Source organism: Puntigrus tetrazona, unplaced genomic scaffold, assembly GCF_018831695.1.
Source record: "Puntigrus tetrazona isolate hp1 unplaced genomic scaffold, ASM1883169v1 S000000002, whole genome shotgun sequence".
Lineage (NCBI taxonomy): Eukaryota > Metazoa > Chordata > Actinopteri > Cypriniformes > Cyprinidae > Puntigrus > Puntigrus tetrazona.
The window spans coordinates 941,831-959,895 of record NW_025047682.1 but is presented as its reverse complement, the minus strand read 5'-3'; the positions used below and the strand labels follow the sequence as shown (position 1 = coordinate 959,895).

Here is an 18,065-nt window from a genome sequence, read left to right as displayed (position 1 = left end):
ATATATATATATATATTTTTATATATTTTTTCCTTTCAAGCCCTTTAAAGTGTATTTGCATATATCAGCAGACTGAATCCGATGTGAGCAGAACAATCATCTTGACATCCCAGCATATCAGAAAACCCGTCCAGCTGTGTCCAGCTAGTGTGTCTAACTCAAAGTCACGCTTGCTGAAGGACAGCCTCAGTTCACCAGTAGGTTGTTAAAGATTAGGATGTGATGCAAGCTTGGCTCAGGACAGAGGTTAATCTCTCACTGGCATCCTGGAATAGCAGCAGTGGATGCTCTGCCCTGGCTCTCTGCCTGCGGTCTGGATAAGTAGCCGCTGCGCCTAACAGAGGTGGCCTCACCAAACACTGCTACACTTGTAGAACTTCTACTTTGTAGAAGTTTGAATGGCCAATTATTATCATACCAAACAATACAGAAAATGAAGTGCCAATATAATATGTTTGACAGGCATATGAAGTTTGTGACCGATTTTATTTATTGCGAGGTACTTCCAAGAGAAGCTTTATATTACATGAGGAAAATGGAGACGTGGCTTGTTTTTTCTATTGTGGATTGATTGGACGTAGGATAGTAGGCGTTTCATTGAGACAGTTGAAGGTGTGTGGTTGAGGATGTCATGCCCAAACCGTCAAACAGATGTCATCAGAGAAGGAGGGGAGGTGCATTTTCAGATTTGGAATAAAGATTACGAAGGCGAACTATTTTTTTGTTGATTGACGGATGGATTGTTCACCACAAAAATGGCAATGTGAGCATGCATAATAAATAAAGTAAAAATATATATGTATACACAAAATAAATCTCAAAAATTTTAAGACTATAAAACTTAATTTGACTGAAAATGTATGAATTTCTTTGTTCATAGAAAACAAATAGACTCTTTATGGGCTACTATGGAAGTCAGTGGGGACCCAAAACATCCTGGTTACAAACTTTCCTGAAAATATCTTTCTTTGTGTTCTGCAGAACAAAAAATTCATACAGATTTGGAAATACTCAAGCGTGAGTAAATGATGACATAATTTTCATTTTTGGGTGGACTATTCCTTTAAAGTCTGATATTTCCGGAACATTTCAGGCTCAGTTAGCAAGCACATTTAGCTTATCTCACATTTGTAAGAACTTGTTTTTCAAATATTAAAGAACAGTATTAGTTTCAGTAGTCGAACGAATCGGTTGGTTGAATGAATCAATGGATCATAAAGCACTTATAAGATAACTGCCAGGACCACAAAACGAATCAATGAGTCATTTTAGTGAACAAATTCAAAAGATTCGAATCTGAAAGAAACACCTCAAGAAGTTGGAACTTATATATTTGTTTGTGTGTTTATTGTTTTGTATTCCGAACTTAATTAGCTTAAAAAAGTTCAACTTTATATATGTATATACCAAGTTTATGATCCTAAATGCAGGTCACACTAATCACGAAAGCCGTGGGTTGTTAATTACTGGGAGCGCGCGGATGACGCCTGATCAAGAGGAGGAGGAAGAGGAGGAGATGGAGACGCGCGGCTCCTTCCCCGGGCTTTCGGGTCGAATGGATTTACTCACTGAATGTCTTCGGTGAATCATAATCCTCCAAACACAACGTGAAAACACGTTATATTGACACAGTTCATATGAACCGTCGCCGACGATCCCGTCAGGCAGACTGAACTTGAAACGCCGCGCACTGACGGAACTTCGTTTGTTAGTTTAATTGCAATAATATCACATGCCTTGATAAGTCGAGAGCGCTAAATGCATGTTTAACATCTAAAGAAAGAAAAAGGCAAACTACAGCACGAGTTTAAGAGGGGCATACTGGAGAAAAAGTACCTGCGCTGATCACCTTGCCGACGAGAAGGTGAGTCCGGATAAGTAGCCTGTTCTTAAGCATGTTTACTATCGCATTCATATGTAGCACGTTTAGAGTTTAGTCGTTTTCTTTTGTTTTATTGACACGAATAAACGAAGCCACTTTCGTTTACCTAAAGCTTATTTTAATCTTGATAGAGTCCCTTATAAAAGTACGACTGCACAAATATAAGATGGCAGTGTCATGCTGTCACACTTTGAATTGTGTTCATACATATTGCTGTACACATGTTTTTGGGAAAAGTCTGTTTTAACATTTACTCTTTACCTTAAGTTATATTTAGCAGAGATGGGGTAAGTTGTCACAGTTTTTTATTCTAAAGTGGGGCATGTTTTCACTATATCTATCTATCTATCTATCTATCTATCTATCTATCTATATATATATATGAGAGAGAGAGTTGTCAATAGATATAGTATTATGAACTTGTCAGCAAAATATCAGCAGTAAAATATGACCCATTTGGACAAGTATATTTTATATATATATATATATATATATATATATATATATATATATATATATATATATATATATATATATATATATATATATACATACATGCATACATACATACATACATACATACATTTAATTTGTTAATATTTTGTTATGTTTTAGTATTGTTTGAAAAAACTGGGAATTTGGAAAAATACAACTTATTTATTAATAAACCAATAGAATCTATACCTAATTACATTTCAGATTTTTAAGTCCATGTGACTTGTGTACTTATTGTCCTACGTACCTGGCATTTGTGCAAAATACTTGTCCTTCTCAGTTCTACCTTGACTACAGCATTTAACTAGTTATAGTTAACTTATGTTTGAACGTCTGTGTAAGTGTATTTTTATTATGGTAAATTTTTGCCCAGAAGCTATAGAAAACTATTTTAATATTGATATTTTAGGCAGATAAAATTTACTAAAATTTTTCTAATTTATATTTTTATATAAAATTATCGTTATTTTAAATTTGTCCATTTAACACCTTGATCAAAAATCACAACTAAAAACAGACTTTTTGACATAAATTACTAAGATATAGTTCTTGTGGCAACTAGTCCAGGTCTCCCCCATCAGCATCAGTATCTTCACGTATAGGCATTCCGTTTGAGTTAAAGAAAGATGGATTTTGGGTCTCGTGTACTCCTCATATTCTCTGTGGTTTATGGGTTGCCAGTTGTTTATGGTGCTGCCAGAATCTCATGAGAGCGGAGCATTTCTCTTAAGCTTCAAAAAGTTTTGGGCTGAATGTTGGGGGAAGTGGTGCAGACCGCTCCTCAGGAAATGTCTGAGAGAGAAAAGACTAACAGCAGGGCAAAATGGAAGTGTTTTGCAAAAGACGGGAACTACCAGACGGAGGGTGTTGGATGTTGATGTCTTTCATCTTCTCCAGACCAAAGCTCTGACTGTAGACTTGTTCATAACAAGCCATTTCAGGTCTCCTGAGAGATTCTGAGAGAGAATTCACCTTTATTCTGGTGTCAGCAGTAATGCTGAGGCACAAATATGGCCTACATATCGTATTTCGCTCGTGCTATGACATCTACGTCAGGTACCGTCATTATGAGCCCTCCACAACAACCAGTGTTTAACATCCAAACTGTGAGATTGTTGTTTCTCAGAGCAGGTGAGAAGGTGCCAAAACAAAAGCAGCATATGAAGAGAGATAAACGAGGTTGTCTTTGCTCACATTATCTCAGAAAAATCCACCGGGGGCCCACCAGAGGAGTGGGAACACAAAGGGTTTGTTTCATCCCTGGGAAAGTAAACCTTCCTCCCTGTGGTGGATCCATCAAACCTGTTGGATGGTTTCCCACAGAAACTTCCCAAAGTCATTCTACTCATTCTTCAATATGTCCCAGCTGTTCTGCACTGTCTAATCAGAAGCTGTACAATGACTAAATGTCTCTCTATTTTCAGACTTTTGAATCATGCATGAGTCCTTGAATAGAAACGGCCCTCTTTTTTTGTTAATGTCATGCTGGATTTAATGAGAGTTTCTGGACTCAAAATCTGAGCGTTGAGGAACGTTGAAGGAATGAGCTGTTTGTGATTGGAAATCATACAATATAGTCCCATCCCAGGTGTTGTTATCATTTCAGCATCATTTACTCACATCACTTACTTATGTTTTTTTCCAAACCTGTATGGCTTCTTTGAAAAGCAGTAGAGATATTTTACAGAATGCCCCTGTTGCTCTTTTATTTTATTTTTTCTCCGTAATTTGTAAAATGTGATGATATGCAATGTAGTCATCATTAAAAAAAAAAAAAAGTAAATTATTATTAGAATTTTATTATTTTATTAAGATATTAGATCGGATTATATTTTGAAGTATTATAAATATTATAAATATTATCACTGTGTGTTTTAAAATGTTGTACGTTGTTATTGGTGATTATTATGTACAGCATACAATAGTTTCTGCTGTAAAAATATACAGTTAATTTTGGAAGTTACCACTAGTAGAGGTGTTGGTGATAATTCGCTTTCCCGGTAGACGCTGACCCTCCGTTCCCCTGCCCGTTTGGCAAGGCTTCTGAACTGGACACTAGCCATTAGTTCTCTGTAAAATCCCATCAAGAATGAACAATAAGTATGATTGTGCACATGCTGCTCTGAAGTGTCTGAAAGTAGTGTTTCAAGGTTGGATGTCTCAGTCTGATGTTAACCCTCCAAATTGCTGAATAGAAAGTGTTGCAGTTTTGCACACTGCTGTTCAAAGGTATGGAGTCTGTATTTTGTCGGTGTCTTTTTGTTTTGAAGAAAGTCTCTTATGCTCACAAATTCATTTGATCAAAAATACAGCAAAACGGTAACGTAGTGGCATATCATTACAATTTAAAATAACTAATTTAATATATTTTAAGATGACATTTATGTGATGCAAAGTGTCACTTGATCCTTCAGAAATCAATTTTACATCCAGTGTTGATGTTCAAGGTGCATTTATTTTTGTCCAAATCATGAAACATTGTTTTCATGATTTGTGGATTAATGGAAAGTTAAAAAAATAATTAATTTGAATCAATTTTTGATCGATTTAAAATGAATGAAATCCAAAAATGTTATGTTGACCCCGAAAAGTTACAAATCCAGTTCTTTCAATGATGATGTCAAAACCTATCAAGACAAATAAGAGTATCGGTCTTCAGATGTGACGGCTTGATATCTTCATTTCAAGTTGTTTAATAACCCCATTGGGAAAAAACACATTGCTCATATTCTTGAGGAGTGATTCCTTTTGGTTCGACTAATTAGAGAAATCGCTGTTACCATGGAAATAAGAAATGCGCAGCTTCCTCCCACTATCATGAAGCAATGCAAATGACATAAACAAGTCTCTGATTACTCCTAAGAAATTTTCATTAAACAACAACATATTTGAATATTTAGCAATACGCGCTCTGTTCATAGTTCAGATTTCAAATGTGTGGTTCATCTTCGATCAAAGTGGTTTGATTTATGGCCTGTAAATCTGGCCTAAAGATGCATGTAAAAAATGAATTGTCGAAAGCATTTCTAGACTCAAAAAGGCGGCTGAAAAATGCCATTGCGTTTGGCCCTCTGATCAATTGAGGAGACGGTCTGGAGTGAGGCAGGAAATTAAGCAGACAATATGTAGCTTCCTGTTTCTGGCAATCGTGTACCTGTTTGGAAAGTCCAGCAGCCATGGAAGGGCAAGAAGGTCTGCAGTTAGAGCTGGCGGGAATAAGGCTCTAAGCAGCAGACTCAATTTACTCTCCTGATGTCAGAGAATTCAGGCTTTTGTAAGTCTTTAAAGCTCAGTGTCATGGAAACAGGCTGGAGCATGAAGCCTCACACCAACACAGCTGCGTACACACACACACACACACACACACACACACACACACGTTATACACTACCTCTTTTCTGCCCAAGTGTGTGTCTGCCACTGTGAACACTGAGAGATACATTTTAAACGGATTTATGAAGAATGTGCATTAATGTTGAGGCGGAAAGATTTCTTTTGCTTTTCTGTAAGTCTTGTAGCCGCTTCTCAGTGTGTCGTAGGAAGACATAAATAGCATCGAGAAGGTGAGTTTGAGTTTGTTTAGGTACATAATTTAGTAATAAAACAATCATGTTTAAATAATCATAGTATTACAATTTAAAATAACTGTTTTCTGTGTTTAAAATGTTCCTGTGATACCAAGGTGAGTTTTCAGTCTTCAGTATCACATGATGCTTCAGAAATCATTCTAATGTGCTGATTTGCTCAAGAAACATTTATTATCATTATTAATGTTGAAAGTAGTTGTAATGCTTCATATTTTTGTAGAAACCATGGTACATTTGATGAATAGAAAGTTCAAAAGAACAGCGTATTTAAAACAGAAAGATTTTGTAACATCATAAATATCTTTATTTTGATTCTTTTAATGCAAGCTTGTTAAATAAAAATGATCTTTTAAATGAATAATTAAATCGTACAGACCCCAAACCGTGAACGGTGAACTAGGTGTAAAGCTTCCTCTCAGTACCCCATTGAAGTTGGGAATGAACTTTTGCACGGTTAACTTTCCAGCTGGGAATAACATTGTACACCATCCAAATTTATCTGGAGTTTATGCTGATACACTTAAAGAGAATAAAAATGTGACAAATTTCAATCTTCGATGGAAGTCAGTGGAATCTCGTTGTTGTTGGAGCACCAGCATTCATCTAAATAATCTCCTTTTGTGTAGATTTACAGGTTTGGAATAATATGAAGGTGAATGATTTTTTTTTTTGGCTGAACTGTCTTCTTACTAATAGGGCAACAGATGTGCTATTAACATCAGGTACGTACGTGTGTGTGTGCGTGTGTGTGTTTGCTCAGACAGACGGTCACACCAAAGTGTTAACTCTCTCAGACAGGGTCGCTTTCAACAGGAAGACATGTCTGAAGTAGATAATGGCTTCTTTTGTTTGAAGCAATATTGTCTTTTTGTAGGTGAACACAGGATGCTTGTGAATGATTTAACCAGTACGTTGCAGATCTGTTTACATTGTGCTGTACGTATAAACCCAACAAAGGACAGTACATCTAATCTAATCACCTATACTAAAGGGGTTAGACCAGTCTTGATCACGCAGCAGGAAGTACAGATGCTGTCATATTCTCACGTATCCATTTAAGCATTTTCAAACCGATTCGTAACACATCCATCGTGACTTAAAGAACTGCGGTTATAGGATGGCTTGTGAGGCATCATGTGTTAATGTCAAGTCAAGTGAATGCAGTTATTGCGGAGTACGAAGCAGGATTTTTGAGGAAATGACTAATGAAGACTCGTAGTGGCTTTTTTGTGTATGAGAGTTGGGTTTTTGAAGATGCTAATGATATGCTAATCTGTTTGAGTGGGTGCTTCTGGTGGACAAAGATCAAATCTGTGCTGGCTGTGTCTTGAGAGCCCTCTTTAATTACTGTCATTGAAATCTGTTGTTTTTCATTGGAGCATCTGGTGTGGTGATGCTGGGTCAGTGGCTGACTTATGGGTTTGTGATGGGTTTATTTATGCATCAGGTGCATAAAATCAGGTGTTTGTTAAAAATTATGCATAAAATCAGGTGTTTGTTCATAAGAATTTCAGGTTGAAATAACCTCAGCTTTTAACAGCAATTGTCTTTTTATTTATTAATTACATAGGCTAATTAAAGATTTAAAAGATATTTAAGGGAGTAAACAGTGTTGCCAAGTCCACGCTCTTTCCACTGAATGTTTTCCATGACTGCAGGTAGAAGCGACCCCAGTAATGTAATATTTAGCCACTGGAATATGAGTTTATCAGGGAAACCCCATCAGAAAATTTGCATTTTACCTTACCAGAGAAGCTGAGAAGCTGTTGGGCTAGTTTTCAGTAGCAATTGGGCAGGTGGCAACCCTGGGAGTAAAGGAGATGTAAAATAATAAATAATAAAGTAAAATAATTAAAATTTATTGCAAAGCAATTATTATTTAGTTTTTAATATAATATAAAAATAACTATTTAAATATTTAAAATTATTAAAATATTTATTATTTTTGTATTTTAAAGTACACACTTTTGAGTTTGTCTTATCACATTTGGTTGTTAAATACATGAATCATTGGTTTTGAATTAAAATGTGACATTTGAAAAAAACAGAAACGGAACAAATCATCGCAGTCATTTTGGAAACCGCAAGCACTTTCGTACCACTGAACATGTTAATAATCGTAAGCTGTAGTTAAAGAAACTGGTCTCCACATTATTTCTCAAGAAGCAAAGGCTTGTGATTGACAGTCTGCTGAAGTGAACTTTGGGAATATGATGCTTACAGACTGACAGAGAGGGCCGCTTTGCCTCTGTCGGGTCACATCTGAATATGTAATTCTGTAAAATCTAGAATTCTGTGTGCGTGTCTCATAGCTCACAGTCAAAGAGCTGCTGTCACACGGAGTCCTATAGGACTTGCTCTCACCCTCAGATGGGCCTTTCACTGACCGTCAGATGCAAATTACACACAAAGCTGGCAAGACCTGTCAGTGATCCAGCTAAATCTTATCTGATTGGTCAAGTTGGTGGCATAAATGCATATTCTTCTTTATTTTTTAAGTTATTTGTAGGTCTAAAATAATCAGCACTTACTTTAGGATGAATTAAATTTTTCCAGTAAGAATGCACCACTATTTAAATGTTGCTTGATACCAGTAAGCTTATTTTCATGTTTTGGTCAGTAACCAATAAATGGTGGATAAATGTTATATCAAGCTCTGTCATGTAACGCTGATGGGTCGTTAATGCAACCTGATGATATTCCATGCATTAAAGTATTTGTCACAAGTTGATTGGTTTATAAGCCAATAAGCTTGCTGCTTTACATTTTAAATAGCTGGTTAGCATTTGCTAGAGTTTGTCTGAAAGCCTCCACCTTCCCCAGCTCCTCTTATATGGGTTATTATGTACTATTTGTGCAGCAGCATTGTATGTCTTAACTACTCACAGCACCACAGTGGCGTATGTATTGGCAGTAGCAAGTTCCATACTAAAAATACATTAATATTTTTTAAATATTGTCATGATAGAACTTTTTAAACTTTTTTTTTTTTTTTAAATTTGAAATAAATTAACATTATAAATGCTAAAAATGTATTTAACTCTAAACATAATGTACACTAAATTGCAACTTTATATTAATTTTAGGATTTCATTTAAAACTGCATTTAACATTGATATTGAATTATTATTGTTTTTAAATGTTAACTTCAAGTGGGCCTTCGATTCTGGCAAAGTTAATCTAAATATAAAATTTATTTTAAAAAAGCATGAACGATTAACTGTCCAATATGAATGATACAGCTAAAGCAAAAATAATAAATACATGAATAATAATTGTCAATAACATTAGAAATATTCGTTGTCAGTGGTGTTGCCATTGTTTTGAGCTGCTGTTTGATGTCATTTCCTGTACTACCCATGATGTAGTGATTAAGAAAAGATTTTGTGCTTTTGTTTTTCACTTGGCGTGGTTAAGTCACATTACTGTCGACCTACAGATTCCTGCAATTATTATTGACGTATTGTTTATTCTCCGGCACTGTAGGATTTTCTCTGGTATGTTTTCCTAAGGCAAGTTTCCCAGACTCAAAGCAGAAAGGCTAAATCCTCGCTCGTTTTTTCAATGCAATATCAACACAGACAGTATAATTTAGTTGAAGACCGAGTGTTTTGTTATGGATAATGTTGTTTCTCACAGATGGGTCTCGTTCCTGCAGGTCTGCGGTGTGTGAGTGGGATGTCTGCGGATCAGCTGTGGCCTGACTATGGTGAAACACCAACCGTTACAGGTGTATGAGAGACAGCTGTGCTTGTCCTGCCTGACCGGGATCTACGGCTGCCGCTGGAAACGGTACCAACGCTCCCATGACGACAGCTCCAAGGTAACCACAGCATCATCCTTTGTGGGAAAAGCCATTGTATTCTAACCACATGAAGTCTGAATGAAGATGATATAGCCTAAATCGACACTGACCTGTTGAATCGTTGACCTTTCATTAAGCTCCGCATTAAAAAGACCAGTCATGTTGAAACATGGGTCATTTGCAGTAATGTTATCACTTATAATTGTTAGTTATATATTCAGCATTTTCTAAGCACATTTTACTATATGCAAGGGGCCAATGGAAAGGTCTAATTTTTTGTCTGCAGATATTAGTTATGGATCCACTTTGATGATGCTGTTGCCTTCCTCTGGTAAATTCTGTCATGAATATTTTGTTCGGTATTCATTTGAGGCAGACGGCAGAACCGAAGGACAACTTGGCTGTCTGTAATAAAGCAAAAAGCCTTTCTCCTCTGCTGTCTGAATGTCTCTCAATCAGACAGAGAGAAACTCAAGCCAGAGTTTCAGATTCCCTGGAGGACATGTTGTAGGTCAATTCCAATCTGTATACAACACAGCAAGAGGCTTTGTCAGGTCTCTCTGCTTCTCTTCGACTTGTCTGTTCAGTGTCTGCTGACACTAAACTGGATACTGACATTATTTAGTAAAGTTATTCAAGCAGAAATGGCCGTTATTTTAACCCAGCATCCATTCCGCCCCAGCGATCAAATGTTCTGACCTGAACTGAGCCGCAGTAAGATTGAAAATCAACCCTTATCTAATCTTTACCTAACGTCCTCTAATATTCATAGGGTATCAAGCTTAAATGTAGCAATATCCTCAGAAGTTTATAGCACTGATATAAATAAAACAATAGCTGATTTAATGTTAAAAATCAAGCTTAGTTTCACAAATAAGTTATATGTACGTATGTGTATCTCTCTCTCTCTCTCTCTCTCTCTCTTGCTCTCTCTCTCTCTCTATTTATATATATTTTTATATATATATATATATATATATATATATATGAGAGAGAGAGGTATTATTAGCTGGCATTGTTTAAAATTTTTTTACAAACTCTCTTGACTCGTTATTTTACCCGACTGCCAAAGGTACTGTGTTTTACATGAAATTCAGTAAAAAAAGAAAAAAAGTGTGTTAGTCACTCACTAATTTTAACAGACATGAAACTTGAGGTTACAAATGTAGCGTATGACATTAGTTGAAATGTTATTTATTTATTGTTGCTAAAGCTGTTTTTATTATTATTATTATTATTATTATTATTATTATTATTATTATTATTATAGGCCATATATACTTTTTTACTGTGTAGTCAGCAGTATTCTAGTATTTGTATCTGCTTATTCCTTTCATGTTCTATCCAGTTTGAAGCTTGTGATGATTCAGTTTGTGGGTTTCTTTCTTTCTTTTCACCTCCCCACAGGTTGCCATAAATCCTCCTTCAGGACACACACACACACACACACACACACAGCCATTAGTTCATCTTTCCATTTAAACAGCCTCTCTGAAGTAACACCTCGGCACGGAGAACAAACTCTTCAGAAACTCTGCCATTGGCTGGCTTACTGTTAGCCCCTCCCACTCTATAATTAGAGCGGGGTGACGATGTGTCCTACCCGATGTGCTCATGAGCAGGTCTGGAGGAGCTGATGGGATTGAGAGATTAGCATCTGTCAGCTGTGCAGAATGAATGAACAGAACAGTGAAATGTGTCCTCCTCTGTAGAGTGACTCCACCACAATCCACACACCAATAAAACATGAGTCAGTGCATTATTCAGTTCTCTGTCAGGGTGTGTGGAAGCACTATATGCGAGCTGTTATTGTTGGGAAGTGTATTTAAGGCATGTCCGATGACTGTTGTTGTGGTCTTTGAAATCTCAGAGTTGGTGAAAAGCTTCATCAGTGTGTTGTGTTGAGTTGGAAATATTAGTCATTCATTTTCATATCCATAATGGAATTACATCTTTCAGTTTTATTGATTAAGTTCCCAGTCAGTGGTACGAAGTTGGGTGAATTGGGGTTATCTAAAACATTGATGTGGAATTACTGGATCAGATATGTATGTTTTTAACCATTTCTTCTTATTTTGTAATAAGGAAGATTTATATAGCAAATAAATGATGTTCTGTTGAACTTTCAATTCAAAGAAACCTGAAAGCATTTTTATGCTTTCCAGAAAAATAGAGATGAGATGAGAGACGTGCGGATCCATGTGCAAAGCTTTATTTCAACAGATGTGGTCAGAAACACAGGCAGGGTCAAACTATGGCAAAGGCAAGATACAAGAGTATTCCTAGGGCAAGCGTGGGTCTGCGATCGGCAGACAATATCCAGGGGGCTTGACAACAGTGTTAATGCAAAAACATGAGCAATAATCCAAGCAGGGTGCAAACAGTGTCCGAAATGGCAAGACAAGGGGTAATCCAAAACAGATGATAAATTCAGGGCAGGTTGCTGACAGACGAGATGAGACAAACCAGGCAAAGGTCGACACACGAATAAAACGGACAATAAACTAGAGAAACTAGATTTAAACTTGGACTCCATAATGTTGCTATCTCCAGGAGAGTGATGAACACAGACTGTACCCTGCAGTAAGTGAAAGAATGTCCAGAGCTTATGCAGCTGTGTACGTAGGTGAAACCAATCTGTGCAATGGAGCATGGGACATCCAGGGTGAAGATTGGAGTATTGATGCTAAAAATGCAGCTGTGCGTCAGTAGAATAAATACAGTTGCAAATATTTTCAAATAGAAAACTGTTCTAGAAAATTGTAATAATATTTCATAATATCAGTTTTTACAGTATTTTTGGTCCAATAAATGCAGTCTTGGTGAGCATTCTTAAAATACATTAAAATGTCATTACCATATTAAGACATTAGGATATTCTAGTTGGGTTGTAATGTGAGGTCATGGCGTGATAAGTCACCCTGTTTCACCCTGCATTTGAACGAATCACTTACAGAATCTCAGGACGTGGTCATTAGATCATTAGATCTGTTTCACACCTCCACAGGTTCTGAAAGGGTGAGTGCCAGCAGGATGCAAGCCATCTGATCTGCTAACTCAACTTAGATGTCGCTCTGCACCTTGTAAAAACATCTCTTTCAGAGTCATACATACTACATTCCTAGTTGAACTGAGTACTGCAGTTCATAAAAAATCTGAAAAAAGCCTATTTAATTATAATACAGTTAATATAATAATATTAACAGTCATTAACAGTCATTCACAGAGTGATCTTTTCTCTCTTAGCATCAGGTGAACAAGGTTGATTATTATATCACCCTTTAACTCCTGTTAACAGAACAATAAGCCCCGCCCTCTCGATCTCAGCAGCAACCTTGCCTGGTCTCCCAGGAAACTTGCTTTGGTGCCAGGCACACTCTCTCTCTCTCTCTCTCTCTCTCTCCCTCGCTCTTGCTCTCTCTCTCTCTCTCTCTCTCTCTCTCTGTGTCTCTCTCTCTCTCTCAGATCCCGCTGTGCTGAAAATGTTCCGCTGCTATAATTCGTTGTTTGGTTTCTGTGGCAAAGGAATTTAATTAAATTCTTGTCATTTTGTTCTAAACGTATTAGTTACTTGTGCTCACATTTTATCATGCTCTTTAAAACTTTAAGGCACCTTAAAAAACGACGTATTTGATCTCGATGGCTTTTTACAGCCCCTGCCACGCTTGATATGAAGTGCTGATGAAGATGTAAAGATGTGAACATGTTGTGAAGGATTTAATGAGAGCTATTAAAAGTCCAATTTCAGAGAATATATATATATATAAAAAAAGTCTTATCAGGGCTGTTGGTTTGACACATCTGTCTAATCTATGACATTCCTCGTTGGGCTAAAAATGGGCTAAACGAATAAATGTCTGTCTGGTGGACATGTGTGTTTAGATCACTTCCTGTTTTTGTTTTTCAGTGGGAATGTTCATGGTTCTTCCTCCTCTGCTGTTCGTTTCTCCTTCTCCTTGTCTGGTCCTACTTCTGGTTGGAGGCCCGTAATGACTACAATGAGTTCAACTGGTGAGTCCAGCCCGATGTTTGAAGGAACCTGCTGTTTTAGCAGTGACATCAGCCGGTCATTAACTCTGAACCCTGCTGTGCGTCCTCACCACGAGGCTGACAGCAACCCATGATTGCACATTTCATTGGTAGAGCATGTTTTATGAGTTTTCTAGTTTGACTGCAAGGTTTACTCTTCGTTATATTCGCAAGCACGGACTGCTTAACAACTTTCGGAGTAAATTTTACACGCTTAAAGATATTGCTCTAAAAACAATTAATAACAACAAAACTATTGTTCTCGATGTTTAAGCATAGCGTCCACACTAGAGCTAAAACAATAAAGGAATCATTTTTTCAAGCTGACCATCAATACAGACTAAAACTATCCTGCTGTAACAAGCTCGAGAATTCAAAGCGGCACACGCACATGTGCTTAAAATAAACAGATGATATCGTTCGCTCGTGTGAATGCTAATATCGTTATCTTTCGAGTTATTGTTCTTGGTGTAAACGGGGCTTTAAGCAGCAGTTTAAGTAAACCGGTTTAATTATCGACACGGCACTATTTCAAAACGGCACAGATGCAGGTGATTTACTAACAGTATGCGAATTAAAGAACACACACGCAACATTTCATTTACATCTCGAGCAACGGAATATACCAAGCACTATGCACAGGCACAAAATGTTGCAATAAGTCTTGGTAGACCCAAGTCGTCTTTTATTTCTTAATGCGTATTGAAAATAACATGGCTTGGCAAGAGATATGTTTCTATAATTAGTTTTTCCGTATAGTTGTCAAATAACGCGCCAAATAGTTTATCGCTTGCTTTTTTTTCTGGCAGGTTGTTATATAATCGTTCGGCCGTTTGGAAGGATGGCACAGTTCCTATTCTCGCCACAACACTCACAGGATTCACTTACACTGCATTTTTAATGGTGAGTGCTGTTCACACGGGCACATGTGGCATAGAGAAAGTGAGCAGTGCCTTTAAACTTTTTAATGGCTTTTTAATTGTCGCAATTACACAGTGAATCCATGACTGCTTGTTGGTTCAAATCGTCACCATTTTAACTTTAAACGCATATGTGTGCACACGTACATTGACATTTTTTAAATATTTTTATTGATGATCATTGATGTTATTATTTATGGAAGCAGTTGTGTAGCAAAATTCTATTTTAAATGTATTCAAAATGACCATGCTACACAAGTGCTTCCATAATTATTATTATTATAAACCAAATGCAACATCTTATAAGTGAATAATATTATTATTTACTTTTATATATATATATATATATATATATATATATATATATATATATATATATATATATATATATTATTATTTTATTTATGCTTTTCTGTTGTTATTTTTATTTCTGTTTATTAATTTTTTCAGATTCTTGCACTTTGTCACATTGCACTGGGGCAGCAGCTTAATTTGTACTGGATTCATAAGGTGAGATGAGTTTGTAAATCCGTTTAAGCCTAAAACTAGACAAAAGTTCTGAACGTATATTAAAACAAGTTTTATTTCCTACAGATTGTAGTTCTGGCCATTCTGCTCACAACCATAACAGGAGTGGTGTCCATTGATGATTTCTGGCAGGACGAATGGGACATTGTCATCATTTCTCTGCAGGTTGGAGCATATTGCTGTTCAACGTCTTTTTTTTTTTTTTTTTTCTTTTTACAAGTACTTATGTTTTTGCTGTTGTAGTTCACAGGGCCGTTCCTGCACATCGGGGCTTTAGCCGCGGTCACAGCATTAGGGTGGGTCATCGCCAGTCAGGTGGTGCGCGTGGAAAGATCAAGTGAGTTGAAGGTCACGTGAGGAGAAAAGGCAGACCGGGTCAAAGCTAAGACGGCCTTTCACTTTGATAACATGTAATGGTGAAGTGTATGTGCGCTACCCTTTAGAAAAGTATGCTGTCAGCAAGTTTTGTTTTTGAAAGAAAGTGATGCTTTTATTCACTGAGGATTAATTCAGAGACAAATGTGACCATGGACCACCAATCTTAAGTCCCTGGGGTTTATTTGTAGCAATGGTCAAAAACATATTGTATTGGTCAAAATGATAGATTTTTATTTTATTCAAAAATAATTAGGATATTAAGTAAATATCATATTACATTCATTTTTGATTAGTAATAAGCATTGCTAAAAACGTCATTTGGACAACTTTAAAGGCAGCATGGAGATTTTTTTGGCACTCTCAGTTGTATCTCGGCGAAATAGTCAGATCATAACAAACCAAATCATAAACTGAAAGCTTATTTCTTCAGATGATATATAAATCTCAGTTTTGAAAAAGTGTCCCTTATGACTCCAGGGTCACAAATGCAGTTCTATCAGAATGATTTCTGAAGGACTGCTTGACATCGAAGAAATAAATTAAATTCTGAAATATATTTGAATTGAAAACAGTTATTTTAAAAAGTAATAAGACTAGGTGTGGATAAAGATACTTCTTAAAAAGTTTGTGTGTTATTCAGGGCTTCAAGTTGCGACGCTGGTGATTTATGTGAGCATCCTCCTGGTTCTGTATCTGGTTCCCCTCTTCATCTCTTCTCCCTGCATCATGGACCGGTCTAAGCTCGGCCCTCGTCCTGCTGTCATTGGCCGTCGTGGAGCTCCAATGGTGAGCTTCTCTCTGAAGTTTAGTAACAGTTAGAGAGCGCTGGAAGAGCTGCTAGAGAGCCACACTTACTTTCTGTGTAAACATTAAACTGATTGTACAGTGAAGCATAAACCTTTTTGTCTTAAGATATTAATCCCAATTGCACACTGCCTCTTTCTCTCAGCTTGCTCCAGAACACACCATTATGTCCTTCAGTAAGGCACTGCAACAGAAGGTCACTGCCCTGGAAGCAGATGTTACCATCAGGTATTATGAAATATACATCACATACCTGAATGAATCATAATCTATTTTATCTTTTATTTTACTTTATTTTATTTATTTTTAATCAATGGTATTTATCTGGTTTATTTTTTTTTTTTTATTTACAAAAACAATTATCATATCTTTTGAATTAATCAAAATTTACTTAGTATTTTCGTATTTCATCTTTTTTTTTTTTTTTTTTATTGCAATTATGTGGTTATTTAACATTTTAGCATACCTTTTTGAATTAGTAGTAATATTTGTTTAGTTTATCATTTTTAATCATACTTTTTTAATGAATTATAGTTATAATTATATTTTATTCATTCGATTTTATTATATGATTTTTCAATGTATTGTATTTATCTGGTTAATTAAATTTTTTTATGATATTTCTTTGAATAGTATTTTATTTTATCAAATCTTTTTTTTTTAATTGAGAAAAGCTTGGCAGCAGCTTTAATTGGCTCGCAGTAACCAGACTCTGATGTGACTAGATTTTTAATTTTTTTTGCTTTAGTCTGGACGGAGTACCCTTTTTGATGAGGGACCGAACACTACGCAGGACCACCAATGTAGACAAGCTCTTTCCGGCCCGTCAGGACCACGACGCCTCGTTCTTTAACTGGACAGAGATTCGCAGTCTCAATGCTGGACTCTGGTTCCTCAGGGTATCAAATTTCATTCCTTACTTTTTTTTTTTTATCTACCTTCACCGTTTCTAAAGATTTTGAGGTTGCTTGTCCCTCAGGATGACCCGTACTGGACGGTGCAGTACATGTCTGAAAAGGACCGAAACCGCACGGCCAATCAGACGGTGTGTAGCCTTGCGGAGCTGCTGCGTCTGGCTAATAGAACAAACCGCTCTGTGATCTTCAGCCTGCGACGACCTCCACCTCAACACCCCCGACACCAGCTCTGGGTCAGTGATGCACTGAAGGTCATTCAGAGATCCAGCATCCTACCAGAACAGGTAAGAGCATGAAACATTACACACTTAGCAAGCCTATCATGCCTATAGTGCCTTATATATTATACACACACACACACACACACACAAAGTGTTGTCATGCCTTATTCAGTCTATATCTGAAACATTGAGAAACATATTATTAAGCTTCTAACAATTGAAAAACCTTCATTATACTGCCAATTATTCTAAAAATATTTAAGATTTATAATGTACTTACATATTTTTATTCACGTTTTTTAATGTCTTATTCTAAATGCATTTAAAATAGTTGATAAATGTCTTAAAATATTTTTCTGAATATTTTAAATGCATTTAGAATATTCAGAAAAATATTTTAAGACATTTATCAACTATTTAATGTGCCACAATTAAAAAATATATATATTTTTAAACATGTCCATTTATTTTTAGATATTTTGCTGAAATGTGTCCTGTT

The 18,065-nt window shown here is 36.3% G+C and overlaps 1 protein-coding gene across 3 annotated transcripts in view; it reads left to right on the top strand.

Annotated features, from left to right (window-relative positions):
- Positions 1 to 1,523: 1,523 nt before the first annotated feature.
- gdpd5a (glycerophosphodiester phosphodiesterase domain containing 5a) overlaps positions 1,524 to 18,065 on the top strand; it is a 20,524-nt gene continuing 3,982 nt past the window's right edge. The window contains exons 1-11 of one of the 3 annotated variants that reach the window (XM_043229391.1): positions 1,524 to 1,864; positions 9,623 to 9,787; positions 13,677 to 13,780; positions 14,608 to 14,701; positions 15,169 to 15,228; positions 15,313 to 15,411; positions 15,490 to 15,583; positions 16,265 to 16,410; positions 16,574 to 16,656; positions 17,177 to 17,327; positions 17,408 to 17,629. In XM_043229391.1, the coding sequence (XP_043085326.1) occupies positions 9,671 to 9,787; positions 13,677 to 13,780; positions 14,608 to 14,701; positions 15,169 to 15,228; positions 15,313 to 15,411; positions 15,490 to 15,583; positions 16,265 to 16,410; positions 16,574 to 16,656; positions 17,177 to 17,327; positions 17,408 to 17,629 (1,170 nt within the window). In that variant the 5' untranslated portion in view covers positions 1,524 to 1,864; positions 9,623 to 9,670. Of the gene's footprint in view, positions 1,865 to 5,808; positions 5,941 to 9,622; positions 9,788 to 13,676; positions 13,781 to 14,607; positions 14,702 to 15,168; positions 15,229 to 15,312; positions 15,412 to 15,489; positions 15,584 to 16,264; positions 16,411 to 16,573; positions 16,657 to 17,176; positions 17,328 to 17,407; positions 17,630 to 18,065 lie in introns of those variants that run through there. The other 2 variants (XM_043229393.1, XM_043229392.1) reach the window with 2 other exon arrangements.